This window comes from Euprymna scolopes, chromosome 27, assembly GCF_053919585.1.
Source record: "Euprymna scolopes isolate OS-2025 chromosome 27, ASM5391958v1, whole genome shotgun sequence".
NCBI lineage: Eukaryota > Metazoa > Mollusca > Cephalopoda > Sepiida > Sepiolidae > Euprymna > Euprymna scolopes.
The window spans coordinates 104,035,686-104,054,677 of NC_136508.1; the positions used below are offsets into that span (position 1 = coordinate 104,035,686).

Consider the following 18,992-nt stretch of genomic DNA (forward strand, 5'->3'; position numbering starts at 1 on the left):
GGGTTGAGATGGTACTTTATATAAAATGATGCCAACTGTATTAGCACTTGCCTCAATACATCTTCGATGACTTTCAGGTCATTTGATTGGGTTGCAAGGCACAATTATTCAGTGATGTGACATAGATAAATCTTCATAGGTTATATGCAAACATGGCAGACTGAACTGCATCAGTTGTTAAATAAACAATAAGGAAAGGATTATCCGGTTCCGGGTTACCTTCAATGTACCAATCTTTAACCAAGTCGGAACATAAAAACACCATTCTATTCTATTCAGGATTGATATTCTATTTGGACACCAAAATAACATATCCCTTTTTGTTTCAACCCTGATTTTCTTTCTATACGTCCCTTAAAAGGGGTTTAATCTTTATAATAAATTTTCAGTGTATGTGTTGAATAGAAACATTATACCAAACCAGATGTGATATTTTGCTAATGGCTTTTACTCCGAGGAGATGGGCCTACATCGAAAATCCATGGATCAAGGAAATTAATATAAATGTGTGTATTCTTTGTCCAAACAAAACAATTAAATTTTGAATATAATTTTGAAAATTATATTTTTTCTAAATGAAATTTAAATATAAAACTCTAAATTTGCTCTATCTAGTATACTGACCAATTTTATTTAGCCATGTTTGTTTCATAATAAAGTATAAGTTTACAAAAGTATTTTGTAATATTTATTTCATCTCATTATGACATTATATACACACACACACACACAAATATATATATATATATATATATATATATATATATATATATATATATATATATATATATATATATACAGTAGCATCCAAGACTAAGGGGCATAATCTTGTAAGAAATAAAAACTGCGAACAGCTGAAATTTTGACAACTGGTAGTCGTTATCATCTAAAATAACATACTAAAATTTGTGATCATATACGTTATAATATTATAGTGGACGCATTATATAGTAATGATTTTAAAAGTTTAACAAATATGACCTGTGTACCACCACCGATAATCGAAACCAAAACGTTCAGCTTACGATGTACTTTTAAATTTTGACATTGATGCTTGACCTATAAAAACATGTTTGCTGCAGACGAAACATTAAAATATGAGCCTATAGCTATTACTTTATGCATGCATATTCGTAATGCCGTCGTTCGACCTTCACCTGGCAAATGCCATTGTTGTAATTTCCTCGGCTAAAATCCAAATATATTGTTTTGCGTGGATCTGAATGACCTATATATGAAGTTTGATGTCTGTATTCCAAAAAACAGATAGATGAGTTTGGTAGACAACATTTTTAAACATATATATATATATTTATATATATATATATATATATATATATATATATATATATATATATATATATATATATATAGCGAGAGAGAGAGAGGGGGAGAGAGAGAGAAGGAGAGAGATGTGTTATTTGTTTTTGTTTTTGCGATACGTTTTGAATGAATTCAATTATTTACGAAAGTGAATTTTTACCTAAATGCGAGTTGAGAATAATTTTCCCTTTAACCAATTTTGTACCCCCATATGGGGAGCGGTATATATATTATATTTAAAATATATTTAAAAATAATATACATATATATATATATATATATATATATATATATATATATATATATATATATATATACGCATTCATAAATATATATAGAAAGAGATTTGTGTTCACTATAAACTTTTTACGCAAATATTACGCAAGTATAAATAATTTATAATGTCTGCATGAATATAACTACACGTAATAGTAAACTTAAGATGATCATAGCATGTGAAAACCGCAAGACCTAATAGGGAATTAATTAAAATTAATGTTTCAAAAGAATATACAAATTAGCTAGATCTTTTGCAGAAGAATGCAAATTCCACGACCCATATATAATAAAGTTGTTTTTACTTTTTAAATAAATAGAAAAAAGGTTTTTTATATGATTATCATCATACAAAAAATATAAACGTATAAATTTAGGAATTATATCAGTGGGTCGTGTAGTATTATATAAGTTACACTAACCAACAAGTAATTGCTGGTATTTACTTGTTTGATTAACACGAAATATATTTTTTAAAAGAAATAAATATTTTAATAGTTGTAATTTCTTACACCATTACGAGATAAAGAAAACATCATATATACAAAAACCGAATTAATTAAAAAATGCGTGCATAATACACTTGAAAAAATTTCAATCCAACGTTCATATATTACGTATTTATTCGACCTAAAAAATGGGTATCCGGAGGACCCTTTTAAATGTTCTAAATAATTTTGGACAGCCAGTCTATAAGGGTTTTATTACAACGTAAGTATCAGTAAATGTAATTATAATATAAAATCGACGAAAGATCGAACAGGGCAACAATACCGATCGGAATATCAAAAGAAATATGGGCAGCCGTTAAACAATAAAAGTCGTTAGGATAATCACGCGAGATTATCAAGCACCTGTTTTCAGATTAGAAAAAATATTCGGCTTTTAAAAGGACACTTGAGCATTCATATTTGAGAGATTGCAGGCGAAACTACGCAAGATTCTAATTGCATCTTGCAAATGTCCACTTCAATTTTCGAGAAGTACATCAGCACATTCGAAATGGACAGACGATGTACACTTCAATTAGTAAACGGAAATAAACTTAAAAGTCTGCAGTTGTACGTTAAGTACATTATAAATTTCATGACAGATCTATTCAACGTGTGTACGCATGTGTTAAAACCATTTAGCTAACTCAGGAGTTGGAATCGATAAAAAGATACTTTAGGGGGATCTGAATTAATATTAGAATATAAAAAAATGGCATCTTATTTCAAACGCCAAAAATAGTTCTTTAATAGTTTATATTTATTTTTTAAGTTATTTATACTAGTGTTGGGGCGCTTAACTTATATGACCTGGTTCAACTAATTAGTTCACTCGTAAATAAAAGAATATAACTGCATAAATCAGGTTGGAATTGATTCAAACGCACCTTGTACGTATTACTTCAGTATCTAGGTAGATACCAGATACAACTAGATTGCAACTGTCTATAGCTTATATTCCGTAGACCACTATCCCAAACTAAGAATATTTTTTTATATATCGGTGTCATAATTCAGTCATAAAGGTTTAACCGGTATCTGAAACTGGTAACGAGAATTTTTAAAAGTTTAAGAAAATTTTGAAAATTTTAGAAATTTTTAAAACTTCGAAAAGGTTTGAAATGTTGTAATGTTTGTAATTTTTGTAGGCTGTAGAAATTTAGAAAATTATAGAAGATTTGGGCATTTTTTAAAGCTTAAATTTTAGAAAAAATTGTAAATTTTGTAAATTTTTAAAAGTTTTTAAATATTGGAAAGATTGTAAATTTTGGAAAGTTTGTGAATTTTGAAAAGTTCGTAAATTTTGAAAACTTTGGAAAGTTTAGATATTTTGGAAATTTGGGAAATTTTTGAATTTTTTGAAAGTTTCGAGTTATGGACATTTTTGAAAGTTTGGAGATTATGGAAATTTTTGAAAGTTTGGAGATTATGGAAATTTTGGAAAGTTTGGAGATTATGGAATTTTTTGAAAGTTTGGAGATTATGGAAATTTTTGAAAGTTTGGAGATTATGGAATTTGGGAAATTTTTGAATTTTTTGAAAGTTTGGAGATTATGGAATTTTTTGAAAGTTTGGAGATTATGGAAATTTTTGAAAGTTTGGAGATTATGGAATTTTTTGAAAGTTTCGAGATTATGGAATTTTTTGAAAGTTTGGAGATTATGGAATTTTTTGAAAGTTTCGAGATTATGGAATTTTTTGAAAGTTTGGAGATTATGGAAATTTTTGAAAGTTTCGAGATTATGGAAATTTTTGAAAGTTTCGAGATATCTTAATCGTTAGTTACTTTAATTCATTTTGCTTTTTTTGGAGATTATGGAAATTGGGAAATTTTTGAATTTTTTGAAAGTTTGGAGATTATGGAGATTTTTGAAAGTTAGGAGATTATGGAAATTTTGGAAAGTTTGGAGATTATGGAATTTTTTGAAAGTTTGGAGATTATGGAAATTTTTGAAAGTTTGGAGATTATGGAATTTTTTGAAAGTTTCGAGATTATGGAATTTTTTGAAAGTTTCGAGATTATGGAATTTTTTGAAAGTTTGGAGATTATGGAAATTTTTGAAAGTTTGGAGATTATGGAAATTTTTGAAAGTTTCGAGATTATGGAAATTTTTGAAAGTTTGGAGATTATGGAATTTTTTGAAAGTTTGGAGAATATGGAAATTTTTGAAAGTTTGGAGATTATGGAATTTTTTGAAAGTTTGGAGATTATGGAAATTTTTGAAAGTTTGGAGATTATGGAATTTTTTTAAAGTTTGGAGATTATGGAAATTTTGGAAAGTTTGGAGATTATGGACATTTTGGAAAGTTTGGAGAATATGGAAATTTTTGAAAGTTTGGAGATTATGGAAATTTTGGAAAGTTTGGAGATTATGGAATTTTTTGAAAGTTTGGAGATTATGGAAATTTTGGAAAGTTTGGAGATTATGGAAATTTTGGAAAGTTTGGAGATTATGGAAATTTTGGAAAGTTTGGAGATTATGGAATTTTTTGAAAGTTTCGAGATTATGGAAATTTTGGAAAGTTTGGAGATTATGGAAATTTTTGAAAGTTTGGAGATTATGGAAATTTTTGTAAAGTTTGGAGATATCTTAATCGTTAGTTACTTTAATTCATTTTGCGTTTTTTTTGTTTCTTTTTTTTCAGCAGTAATGATAAAATTATAAATATTTCGTTTCTGAATTTTTGAGATTTTTTATTCGCATTATTTGCCTCTCAAGAGTAAGGCTGACGGAACGAGGGTATGATACCCGTGTGAAGTAAATAGAAGGTCCCGTTTGAAATTCAGTGCACATACCCGAGTCAAACAGAAACACTACAGAGTTCAACAAGATACACCTGAAGAAGATAGGAAGTAATATCGACTGAAACTTTATGAAAATAACATTCAAGATGAGAACAGAATATTTATTGCGTTTGAACTACAAGTGAAGATTAATCTATAGATTAGATACTATATAGATTTTTATCGCAATCCGAAAATAAGAATAATAATTGTAGAATTCTGTAGATTTTTATTTAAATAAATGGAATCGGTAATTGTATCGGAATCGGGAACTTAGAAAAGCAGATTCGTACAGGCAGGAAACTAGGAGGGAATTACAAAGTCTAATAGTCCTACGAAAGGAACTATACAAAGAAAGAAACTAAAAAGGAAAGGCGTGGAATTTTGTTGCTTTATTGGTTAGTGGAAATATGAAGGGGATTGTCAGAGGTTTTCAAAGAAAGAAGATGTTTATTTGTCATAGCGTTTTTTTTACAGTGACGTAATGTGCTTTTTTTTGTTTTGTTTTTTAGAGTGACGTAATGTGATTTGTTTGTTTTGTTTTTTTAGACTGACGTAATTCGATTTTTTTAGAGTGGTGTTATGTGATTTTTTGTTTTTTCTTAGTGTGACGTAATGTGATTTTTTTGTGTTTTAGAGTAACGTAATTTGATTTTATTGAGTGACGTTATGTGATTTTTTTTGTTTTTTAGAGTAACGTAATTTGATTTTATAGAGTGACGTTATGTGATGTTTTTGTTTTTTAGAGTAACGTAATTTGATTTTATAGAGTGACGTTATGTGATTTTTTTGTTTTTTAGAGTAACGTAATTGGATTTTATAGAGTGACGTTATGTGATTTTTTTTGTTTTTTAGAGTAACGTAATTTGATTTTTTAGAGTGACGTTATGTGATTTTTTTGTTTTTTAGAGTAACGTAATTTGATTTTATAGAGTGACGTTATGTGATTTTTTTGTTTTTTAGAGTAACGTAATTTGATTTTTTAGAGTGACGTTATGTGATTTTTTTGTTTTTTAGAGTAACGTAATTTGATTTTATAGAGTGACGTTATGTGATTTTTTTTTTGTTTTTTTTTCTTAGTGTGATGTAATGTTATATTTTTGTGTTTTAGAGTGAGGTAATGTGTTTTTTTTTGTTTTTTTTAGAATGACGTAATGTGATTTTTAGAATGAGGTAATGCGATTTTTAGAGTGACGTAATGTGATTTGTTTTTAGAGTGACGTAATGTGATTTTTCAGAGTGCCGTAATGTGATTTTTTGTAGTGGCGTAATATGATTTATTTAGAGTGACGTAATGTTAGTTTTTTTTTCTTTTATTTTGCTTAAAACACATTTTACTTTGTTAAAACTGAATTATTATCGCTTTATTTCGCTTCGTTGAAATAAACTATAACGATACGTAATGGTGTGTTTTTTTCTTCTTTCAAACATTAGTGTTTCCCAATTTTTAAAACAATTTCCTTGTTTCGATTATTATTATCATTATTATATTATTATTATTATCATTGTTATCTGAGGTTTTAAAAGAAAGTTTTAACATTTAAACAGGCTACAAAGGTTTGCATTTTTATTTTTACCATAATTTTTTTTTATTATTATTTCGAGGGTTACTTAATGTGATTTTTTTCTTTTAACTAATTATTTTGATAACGGTTGTTTCGCTTAAAACAAATTCTACTTTTTTTTTCAACTGAATTATGTTCACTTTGTTTTCGCTGCAACGCGCCGTGACGAGAAATCTTTCTATACTGTGTTCGCTTAAAATGCTTTTCACGTACTTCTTTCTTTTCTTTTCACCGATTATTTTTTCCTGTTTTTTTATCCGTTCTTTAATCTTCGAGTAAGCAGCTGTCTCCAAATCCAACTCATCCATACGCGGACAACATCTATGTTATTTCTCTGAAAGAGGGAACATGTAGATATTTATTATTATTATTATTATTATTATTATTATTATTATTAATGTTATTATTATTACTATTATTATTATTATTATTATTATTATTAATAATAATAATAATAATAATAATAATAATAATAATAATAATAATAATAAATATCTACATGTTCCCTCTTTCAGAGAAATAACATAGGTGTTGTCCGCGTATGGATGAGTTGGATTTATTATTATTATTATTATTATTATTATTATTATTATTATTACTACTACTACTACTATTATTATTATTATTATTATTAATAATAATAATAATAATAATAATAACAACAACAACAACAACAGGAATGTGAGAGAGAAGGAGAATTAGAAGTAGAACAATTATGCTCCATTGGCCTTGAACATAAGGCGTATACACGGGGTTAAAACACAAATAATCTCGGTCGAAGTTGGTACACTAGGAGCAGTATCAAGTTGTCTGGAATGACAATTGAAAAAACTATAAATCCCTAACATTTAGGGTGCCTTCGGACCTTTGCTTTTGTAGGTTCCACCAACATCCTTAGAAAATCCCTTGATCGTTGAAGCTCCTTGTTTGGAGCCGGGATTGAGAGAAATGAATCCCATCCCTTTCCAGAGAGACGTTGATAAACGAACTCAGAATTGTTATTATTATTATTATTATTATTATTATTATTATTATTAATAATAATAATAATAATAATAATAATAATAATAATAATAATAATAATAATAATAATAATAATAATAAGTGGTTTTGATCGCCAATGAATAACTGTCACCATTTTAAACATCCTTTTTAGCTGGAATAAGTGTTGGGTTGGGTTTGTAAGAGAAAAACAACATTTAAATATGTTTTGGAAATCAAAGTATTGTACCACTTATGATTATGATAGACAACAATATTAAAATATATATAGTTCAGAATTCAATTTAAGCAAATCTAATTGTTTATCTGAGAATTATGAAAGATGAGACAATGATTTTTTTTATTAATGACATAAGCAGCAAGAACTGTCTTAGTTATCAACTAAAACAGTCTACCATTTATAAACTTTCTAGATGGATTAAATATTTCTTGAAAGGAACTCAATCAATTTACATTCATTTGTTGCAAAGAATATGATAAAAGCCAGAGAAAAATAAACATTGGCTAGGCAGAATAAAACATGGATTTGTTAGGTGCAATACTATAGTGGTTTAAAACATCTAATTTACATTTATCACCTGTTCCACTTCACTTAAAATTGCAGATATTCCTTTTGTATTCCTCCAATTGATCTGACTGGAAATGAAGTCTCTATAATCTTATTAAAAAATCCCAACATTTCTTCCACAATGAAACCAACCTTACTAATCAATTTCATTAACACGGAATGACATATGGGTGTTTCCTCATCCTGTTTTACCTTACCCAGTGGTTCGCAACCTTTTTTTGTGTCATGGCGGCACGCTACTGAGTTTATCAAAGATTTTCGCACGACACCTAGCATAAAACGTGTTTTTACTAATAAGTCATTTTTTGCAATTAAAAAAGAAACAAAGATTTTATTTGAAGAATATTTATTCACATAAATTAACACATCTTGAATCAATATCTGGTATGACCTAAAAATGGTGGATACCAGTGGGACAGTTGTTCCTGGTGCTTTTTTAACTACTGCTGAAATACGTGGCCGAATGTGAGAGCGACACTCTTAGCTTTGTTTTAACATTTAAAAATCGTTCACGTTTTTATGTTTAACTAGCGCGAGTGCCCGGCGTTGCCGGGTGTTTGGAGCAAACAAATATAAAAGTGGTAGTAGGCAGGGAGGTAGGCAAGCAGGCTAGTAGCGCGATGCGAAGGCGGAAAAGAAAATTGAAGAAAACGTAACAACTTACTGCTACGCTACGAGGCGAGAGAAAACGAAAAGCGATCTTATTCACCGATGTCAATTAAAAAGATGACTTGTATTTAATTGAATGAGTTCACGCAGGCGCAGAAATTAACTGGCTGAAGACCACTTAAGCTTCCCGCTTTTTGCTGTTTTATTTCCCTCATAATGCTTTGGAATACAAGCTCCCCACAAAAGGGGGAGCTCTGGCAGTGTACAAATGAATTGTAATTTTCTGATATGAAGGGTTTTCTCTACATTGATCAAAGCTAATTGCCTTTCTGGATTTCCTGGAAAGAAAAGCCAGGCGATCTACTTTATAGTCGATTAGTTTCGCTTTATATAAACGAAAAAGACGAACAAACACGCGAAAGGACGGAATAGAGGGATTTTTTTTAAGTCGGTCAAAATAAATTTAGAGACGATGTCCGTTCGCAAATCGTAGATATTATGATCAGAGAAGTACAATGAAACTTGTAAATAAATGCAATCTCATCGAGAACCAAGCGAAAAAATGTTTTATTGGCCATACAAAAACGCGCGTGGCCGTTTTGCGCTTTATATACATAGACCAGCGGGGTACCCGGCGTTGTCCGGGTGTTTAGAGCAGTGTGTGTTGGGGGTAAAGCAAAGCAAAAAATGAACACAACGAATAAGCGAAGTAATAACCCTGTTTGTATATTATATATATATATATATATATATATATATATATATATATATACACTTCATTAAAAACAAAAAGCCAAATAAAAATTAAAACTTTTAAAAAATCGAAGAACAGAAACAGCGAAGGCGAAAAATGGCATAAATAACTCAATAAATCCGCTTTTATCATATTTAAACTAATTCTGGGTCGGGTATCTATTGCGCATGCGTATCTGCCTAGATTGTCATGAAGGAATGACTTTTTGCTACCCCTCCCTGAGGAAAACCTTCTCGTTGAGAGTGAAGAAATTAAGGTTTTTACCCAATTTTTTGATATTTGGAGTCTGAAAGTTCGATCTTTAAAATGATACCTATCTGGTGAAAATCTGTCGCCTGTGTCGAAAAATTTTGCGAGATATACAAACGCACACACAACACACACACACATTTTGCCTTTTATATATAGATATACATGTTGTTTTAGTAAGAAAAAAACAGTTAAAATAAGTATGACGTTGGAAATCGCAGTAAGATTTTGGTGGCGATTTTTATTTGAAGTTGAAATTTAGTGGTGTCGTAATGATTAAGAAATAAAATGTCTTTTTAAAACAAAATGAAATTAAATGGCTTCTAGCTATTATTTCTTCATAAAGCGAAACCCTATTTCCTCGTAGTAAACGTATGTAAACTTAATAACGAATGAATCCTGACAACTAGCAAAAGTTATATTCTCTGTGAATTTTCGAAGTGCAATAATTAATTTGGCTAATTAATAAACCTTATTAACTCGCTACAAAATATGTCATACTGCTTATAATTATGTGAAAGCAATCATACATTTATTATTTCTTTAATTGTGCGAAACTACCAAATATTAACTTCTGAATGTGCTTTTGTTTGTTTGTTTTTTTGCTTAAGGGAATGTTACAAAATCAGTCTCATTATTTACGTACTCAGTTCTGACAAGAACCCAATAATTAATTAGTTTGGGGGAAAATCGATATTTATAAACGAAAAATAGAATCAAAGATTGAAATCGAATTGATTGAAAATCCGTGAGCCATCTTGATTGGAATTCAGATTAAAATCATTGCTTGCGATTATTGTAATCGGTTACTGATTAATCAGAAGTACGTGGAAAGAAACATTGCTCTTTGCAATAATCATAGAGATTAAATTAGCTTCAATAATAGGATGGTTGTATTGGCTTTATATATATATATATATATATATATATATATATATATATATATATATATATATATATATGATTGCAACGTCTTGTCAGACGAGTGCCACTCCCTCAGACATTTAAAATCCATGAGCCCAAATGCCTGAGGGAGTATATATACAAATATGATGTTACAGAGTCTTAGCTTTGTACGACAGCTAAGTTTCTCTCTCTCTCTCGGTTCAAAATGTTGAGATCCAGCAACAAGCAAGAGCACGATAGCCAGCAACAAATTAAACTGCAGGCCAGCTTAATGCGGGTAATGATCTTCCGCTTTATGGCTCTTTAAATCAGAGATTTGCTTCTCCTAGAAAGGTTGCCTTCACCACAGCTTACGGGAGCCCTCTCCACCCCAATACACATATACACACACACAAATATACACAGTGCTAGTTGGCTGTTGACCCAGAAAAAAGAGTTCATTCGCCCCTTGGAAGGTCTTGTTTTTAATCCTTCAGGGAGACTAGCCGCCCTCCTCACCAAGCAAGTCTGGTGGGGGAACCAGTTTAGTCGCCGGTGAACCGAGCATGAGGCAGGTAGTACTGGGTTACATGGTACCAGTAGCATATGACATGACGTGACATATATATATATATATACAAGCTGGGGTACCGGCGTTGCCTGGCTTGTTGGAGGTATGTGTGCACGGGGGCGGGTAAAGTAAAGAATAAGCAATGTAATAAACCTACAAAAAAATGTAATAAACTACAAAAAAAGCGATGTTTAATAGAACGAAAAGAAGCAATGTACTAAACCTACAAAAAAATGTAATAAACTACAAAAAAGCGATGTTTAATAGAACGAAAAGAAACGTTAAAATTCCATTTCACTTTTTTCAAGCAACTACAAAACGAACTAAATCGAAAATATGGCATCACCCAGTAAAAAACATGAAACGAAAATGAACGTTAAAATTCCATTCCAGTTTTTTAAGCTACTACGAAGTAAAGAAAACCCAAATCGGTGTTCTTTCATTTACTGTCCCTTGGGAACGATTCCGGAAACGGTGTAAGTGGTGGCTGAAGAAGGAAGAATTAATTGGAGAGAAAAGATGTTACTACTTCCATTAGTTTTGACCGATTATCATAGTAAACTCTCAGCAGGAAAAATATAGGAATCTTCGATAATCGAGGAAGTGGTGAGGTAATATGCCTATAACACACCTCAGATATTGTGCTGCAGTTTGTGCATATTACATTTGCACGAAATGTGCTGATTTTTAATCCTATTAAGATAAAATCATAGGGGGAAAATGAGTTCATTATATATATATATATATATATATATATATATATATATATATATAAATATATATAATATATTATATATATACATATATATACATATATACATATATATATATATATATATATATATATATATATATATATATATATATACTGGCAAAAGTTCCCGTCGTTGACTGGATTCAAAAACAGCCTACAGAAAATGGAGATTTATGATAGGTTATGAAAAGGAAGGGGTGTAAAGAGATAGCTTCGAATTTGGGGGTATCAAAACCAAAGCAAAATATCATGAAAGTAAAAATAGATAAACCCCATAATTTATTATACCATACCTGTTCAAACTGAAACACTTATCACGATATTTTGTGGATCTATACTAAAAAAAAATTAAATATAAATATAATTATCAAAATATACTTACGCAGATAGATATGAAAAGTCTTTATTAAAGTTTGTGCCTGCTTCCATTGTATGGGGACCAGGCGCGAACGCCAATCCCACAATTTTATCATACCATTCCTATTTAAATAAAAACATATTTATCAAAGTATTATGTACATCTATATCATAAACACTTGGAAACGTTTTTTTTGTTTTTTTTATTTCCATACTTTGTGAACAAGGCGCGTATGCAGACCCAACAATTTTAATGAATCATCATTATGCCAGATCAAACATACTCATTCCTGTGTCTCGATACATCTTCTATCATTATATATGATTAGTTTTCTATAATAGTCAACCATATAAGAGCCTAATCGTGACCAGACACACACACAGACGTTCAGCTTCATATTATAATATATATATATATATATATATATATATATATATATATATATATATATAATTATTTACTATAATAATTATTAAATACCTACAGACACTAGTGATTCATTCTTTTAGGAATCAACTATGTAGGATCGCCCGATTAGCATCGGTCGATAGATTCGAAACTGGCAAGAGTACCAAGGAACTAACCCATTCGGCCACCGTAAACCGACGAGAGAAATTCTGTTTAAATTTAAACATTTATTCTAAAATGTGTTTATTGTCTGTTAGAGCGATCTAATCATTATATGATGATCTGCTAAATTGGCCGACCTTATATATATATATATAAATATATATATATGGGTGTGTGTATGTGTGTGTGTGTGTGTGTGTGTGTGTGTGTGTGTGTGTGTAAGAAATTTATTACTGTGAGTCCAGAATGAGTTTACATATTGTTTCAACTAGAGGAAGATCCTCAAAGAGAGGAAATATCCAACTAGCATCGTCAGAATTCATAGATGGACTAAGTTATAAAATCAAATAAGAATGGAAAAATAGTAGATGAAGGGGAGATAGAAAAGAAGGGGCGGGTAGAGGGGAGAGGACGTTGGAATTTAAAGTAGTAGGAGTTTATACGATAAGAGAGGGCTTATAATTAAATATTAATTATGTGTTAATTCTTATAAACGTTTTTTTTACTTTAAAACGGTTTAAAATTAAAAGACGCTATTCATATTTATAACGGCATAAGTAACAGTTATTTTAAAGGATCACCATGGCAACAGGTTGGAGAGTTAATGTTAGTGGGTATGGTGTGGTGGGAGGAGGAAGGAACGGGTTGAAAATGGGGTTTAAAGTGATTTAGCCGGGCGGGAAGAGATTGAAAGATATTTATTGTTTATAAAATATAAATATATATATATATATATATATATAAGGCTGTTTGTCTGCGTGTGAGTTCGTTTCCTATAGATTCTAAAACAGCTGGGCTGTTTTTTTTTCTTTTTAAGTGTATAAACATATACCTTATGTGCCTGTAAGTGTTTTAGATGGGTTTTGTATCGGAAAACCTCGGATAAGTATCAAAAATGGATAATCAATGAAATTTAATTAAAAAAGGAATAGTCCAATTTTGTTCAAAGTTTACACTTTTATGAAGCTCACCAACATCACTGCATTCATGATATTTTATCACAGCACAAGCTATATGGTTCGGTCAATAAAATCAACAGTAGGTTCTTTGATAGGACAGAGGCGCGTTAAAAATGAACGCTTCTGTTTAGAGCATAATTGGATTATTGTACTTGGCTTTTGTATTTTAAATTTTATTCTAGACATTACATGAAATTAAAAATAATTCCATAATATCAACAGTATGGTTTCTCTACAGTGCAATGTATACTACAATGAATTTTAGAATAAGGGGATGCATGTGAAGTTTCATCCCAGTGCACAGCGGTTAGTTCCTGACCAGAGCAGGCAATCAATTGACTTGATTGACGAATGAGCGAGTTCGATGGCAATAAAAGTAATAGAAGTATGGAATCTTTTTTTTAATCCTCTTTAAATCCCGAGCCACGACGGGTCCCCCTGCTAGTATATATATATATATATATATATATATATATATATATATATATATATATATATATATATATATATATATATATATATATATATATATATATATATATATATATACACAGCATAATCACGTTGACACACCGGTTCTCGTCAGATCACCGAAGTTAAGCAATGTTGAGCCTGGATAGTACCAGATGGGTGACCATTTGGGAATTCTAGGCGCTGTATGTGCTCTCTGCTTATCTCGGCATTGTTTCCAGTCATCTTGTACCTCAACTTGCCACTGGTATGCAACAGGAGAGGCGTGGTTGGTGATTGCGCAACTTATTCCACACAAATTTCACGCGCAGGCACCCTTACAGTGGGTATCCATAGTCTGTATGGACTGAAGGAAGCCTTTATATATATATATATATATATATATATATATATATATATATATATATATATATATATATATATATATATATATAGGTTCCGAAACGGCCGAGTCAATATCTTGTAAAATTTACACGAAGGCAATGTATATTTCTGGCAGTGTTCTTAGATACGTATTGTACATTTATTTATACGATAAGTATTGACAATTGAACAAATCCGATCTTAAAAGTATTCTTTTTTTCACTTATAGATAAAAAATAATGTTTACATGGGAATATTTTACGTTAAACAAGTTGGGTCATGGTTGGTGAAACCTTAAATATTTCACTGAAAAAATTCTTCGTTTAAATCCATAAGAAAAGAAAGGTTAGTGTTTAAGACCGTCAAGCTCAAATATCAGCTGACGTGATATTGTAAACAAATACAGACGCAGTTTGGTAAATGACCTTATCATTATTATTTTATCGTTTATTAGTCAACCGGGCAAATTATCCCTCATAATACTGAGTGTTCTAAAAGAAGCTGCATGATTTTAAATTTGATTCACTTCCTTAATACCAATTTTGTATATGTAGGTAGATGAGCCTCTGTTTTTGAGTTCGATATCATAGTCTACTTATTTTTATTTTATTTACACATCTTAATCCAGGGTATGTTTTTCACAAGGTCTAATTTTAGTTATGAAAACTGATGTTACTCAAACGTCCACCATTTTCATTTTCACACTCTTGTGCTCTCTGCAGGGCATTGTCCAGCACATCACTTAATTTTTCAGAGCTTATGGCACAAATTTCCTCCTCTATATTGTTTTAAGGGCATTTAATGTGATTGGTTTGTTTGCGTATACCCGCTCTTTGAGGTAACCCCAAAGGAAGAAATCTGCACATTTGAGATCTGGCAAGCGGGGTGGTCAATTTATCTCACAGCCACGAGAAATTATTCGGTTGCCGAAGATGTCCTTGAGCAGATTTAATGTTTGTCGTGCCGTGTGCACCGTTGCACCGTCCTGCTGGAACCGCATTGATCGAAAGACCTCAATTTGACTTGATCTCTTTCTTACTGATGTGGAGATATCCTCGGCCACACTCTCTGCAAATCTTTGACGATTCTGATCATTCTTGCCGTACAGGTTTTACTAGATTTAGGGAGGTCACATACAGACCCTTGCTCATGAAATCATGAAATCAGGCCACCATAGCGTTTATTTCAGTGTGAGTAGGGGAATTATGTTTTTGTTGAAAGAGAGAAAGGACAAAAAAGTAAATGCTAGTAGAATATACAAAGCGCTATATAAGAAAATCAAATACTGAGAAATGTTTATTAAATAATAAAAGAATTAACCATTTTTAAAGCTTAAATTAATTATGTTAAATTAATAATTGATATAATATAATTAATATTAGTTAATAAAAAAATAATTATTAAAATTAATTATTTAAACATTTTAAAGCTTAAGTTAATTATTTTAAATTAATACTTGATATAATATGATTAATATTAATTAATAAAAATTAATTATTAAAATTAATTATTTAAATATTTTTAAAGCTTAAGTTAATTATTTTAAATTAATAATTGATATAATATGATTAATATTAATTAATAAAAATTAATTATTAAAATTAATTATTTAAACATTTTTAAAGCTTAAATTAATTATTTTAAATTAATAATTGATATAATATGATTAATATTAATTAATAAAATTAATTATTAAAATTAATTATTTAAACATTTTTAAAGCTTAAGTTAATTATTTTAAATTAATAATTGATATAATATGATTAATATTAATTAATAAAAATTAATTATTAAAATTAATTATTTAAACATTTTTAAAGCTTAAGTTAATTATTTTAAATTAATAATTGATATAATATGATTAATATTAATTAATAAAAATTAATTATTAAAATTAATTATTTAAACATTTTTAAAGCTTAAGTTAATTATTTTAAATTAATAATTAATATAATATGATTAATATTCATTAATAAAAATTAATTATTAAAATTAATTATTTAAACATTTTTAAAGCTTAAGTTAATTTTTAAAGAAATACAAAAATCTAACAAATACATTAATATAAAAAATTTAAATCAAAATAAATTTAGCAGGACAAAATAACTGCAAAGATGTAAGAGAAGTGTAAGATAGAAGTAAATGAAATAGGAAAGAAGGTTTACCTCAGAATAAAATGAGAGGGAAGTTAATACCCAGTGTATTCGCATGTAGAAATCGACCAGAAGAATGTAATGAGTTTTGAAAGGCAGAAAAGGAATAACCCGAAGGAATCTAGAATTATTTCGCTATATTAAAATGTTCAATTCCTTACAGTAACCGTTTCGTAGCGCAGAAACAACCATATAATTATTGTCAAGTTTTGAATATTTTTCATTCTGAGCCATCTGCAGAATAAGAACTAATGTACTTAAATAAAACATGAGTTCTCATTGTTTCTTTTCTAGCGCAAGGGACGCTATTCAGCATTAAAAGTATACTCAATTATCCCCCTCACACATTATAGTGGTTTTATTATTTAAAAAGATTACCATCGCAAATTATAGTGGTTTCATTATTTAAAATGATTCATTATTTATTTGATAGCTTGAAAGTTAAATTACAACTCAATATGCAGTATAAACCATATATATTGGTTAAAAATTAATATATTTTCAAGTAGGACTTCGGTCCTGGATATGACCTAAAACTATATCCGATGGTGAGGCCCCAGCTTGCGGGCTTTGGGGAGTGTGGAGCCACCTTTAATTGCCATTGCTCCCAGGTCCACTGACCCGGAGTGGTAGTAACTGTTAGGGTCCCAACTATGGGTTAATTAGAAACCGACTTAAACACACACATATTCTCTATTAAAAAATTGTTCCTCAAAATCACTGGATTCGGCATTAAATAACCTGAAAAGGGTTAGGGTTAGGGTTAGGGTTAGGATCTAATAAAAAAAAAACTGGACTGGATTCTTGGCGACATTCTCCGCTCTGACAACGTTCAGTCCGGTTCTTTAGAACTCAACTGGACTCAACTCCATCCCGACCTCTTCACTGCCGGTCTTATATTGTCTCATTCATGCAAATTAAGATGCGATCGAACCTGATGATTTGTCGGCTTTTTGTGCCCGTCAGTCGGGTTTTCAGTTCGCACATATCACCCTCAGCAGTTCGCCTCCATGACTGCAGTCACACCAAAATTTTCTTTACACTCCCCCCTGATCTCATGATCATAAACTGGCTAGGGAAGTAGTATCTGTCTTTGTCGGATACTCCTTAGTAAAAGTGGGGCTACTCGGCTAGACAGCTAGCCCTCCATACTCGGCTAGACACAGCTAACCCTCCATATTCGGTTAGACACAGCTAGCCCTCCATACTCGGCTAGACACAGCTAGCCCTCCATACTCGGCTAGATACAGAAAAAATAGTTTTTAAATTTCTCATTTAAAAATGACTCACATACAAGTTGACTGAATCGCATTGTAAGTTCTTTTAACAGTGACGACTTTTTTTCCAAAACAAAACAAAAAAATCCTACATGAATTGTACTCTCAGCAAAATAACTCTTTCGTTTAAAAACGACACCCTATTTTTCAGGGCAACACGATTTCATCTTAAATTTTGCATTGGAAAATAACTTTTAGATACATACAAGTCGTCCGAATCACATTTAAAGTTCTTTTAACAGCGACCAGTTTTTTTTTCTTTCAAAGAATAGAATCCGACTAGAATTGTACTTTTATGAAATAATTTTTGTTTAAAAACGATAACCGTTTTCTTTTAAACACAATAGAATTTCATTTTAAATTTCACGTTTAAAAACGACGACTTTCATGCACACAAATTGCCCGAATCGCGTTTTTAGTTTTTTAACAGCAACGACTTTTTTCCTAAAAAACAAATCCGACTCGAATTGTACTTTCATTAAAATGAATCTATCGTTTAAAAACGACGACTTTATAATACATACAAGTAGACCCAAATGCATTCCACCACATTCATTTGACGAAGATAGTTAAAGAAATCCAATAAATTCCACTGGGATTAACAAACAAAAAGACAAAATAAATCCGACTCACTTCATATCTTCAAACTTTCTCAGTTTGACACGACTCATTTAATTCTCTTTATGACAATGATTTTCAATTTTCAAGGCGATTTTTATTTTCCAGGTCCGATGCGAATCATTTAAAAAATCCCATTTCATCTCGGCCGCATCGGCCACATATTTAACGCCGAAATAGCTTTTAATAGAAAAAAACCTGGACTTGTTTCTTGGCAACATTCTCCGCTCTAACCACGTTCAGTCCCGTTCTCGAGAACTCGATATCGACCTCTTCACGGCTGACCTTATATTGTCTCATTCATGCAAATTAAGACGCGATTGAACCTGATGATTTGTCGCCTTTCTGTGTCCCGTCGATAAGGTTTCGAGTTCGCACATGCCACCCTCAG

General features: G+C 30.4%; 1 protein-coding gene and 1 pseudogene across 1 annotated transcript in view; both read left to right on the plus strand.

Annotated features, from left to right (window-relative positions):
- Positions 1-4,354: 4,354 nt before the first annotated feature.
- Positions 4,355-18,992, plus strand: part of LOC145248751 (prolactin-releasing peptide receptor-like) — a 32,347-nt gene continuing 17,709 nt past the window's right edge. The window contains exon 1 of the mRNA XM_080110394.1: positions 4,355-4,687. Coding sequence (XP_079966520.1) covers positions 4,355-4,687 — 333 coding nt within the window. The remainder of the gene's footprint in view (positions 4,688-18,992) is intronic.
- Positions 14,266-14,382, plus strand: LOC145249092 (5S ribosomal RNA; annotated as a pseudogene).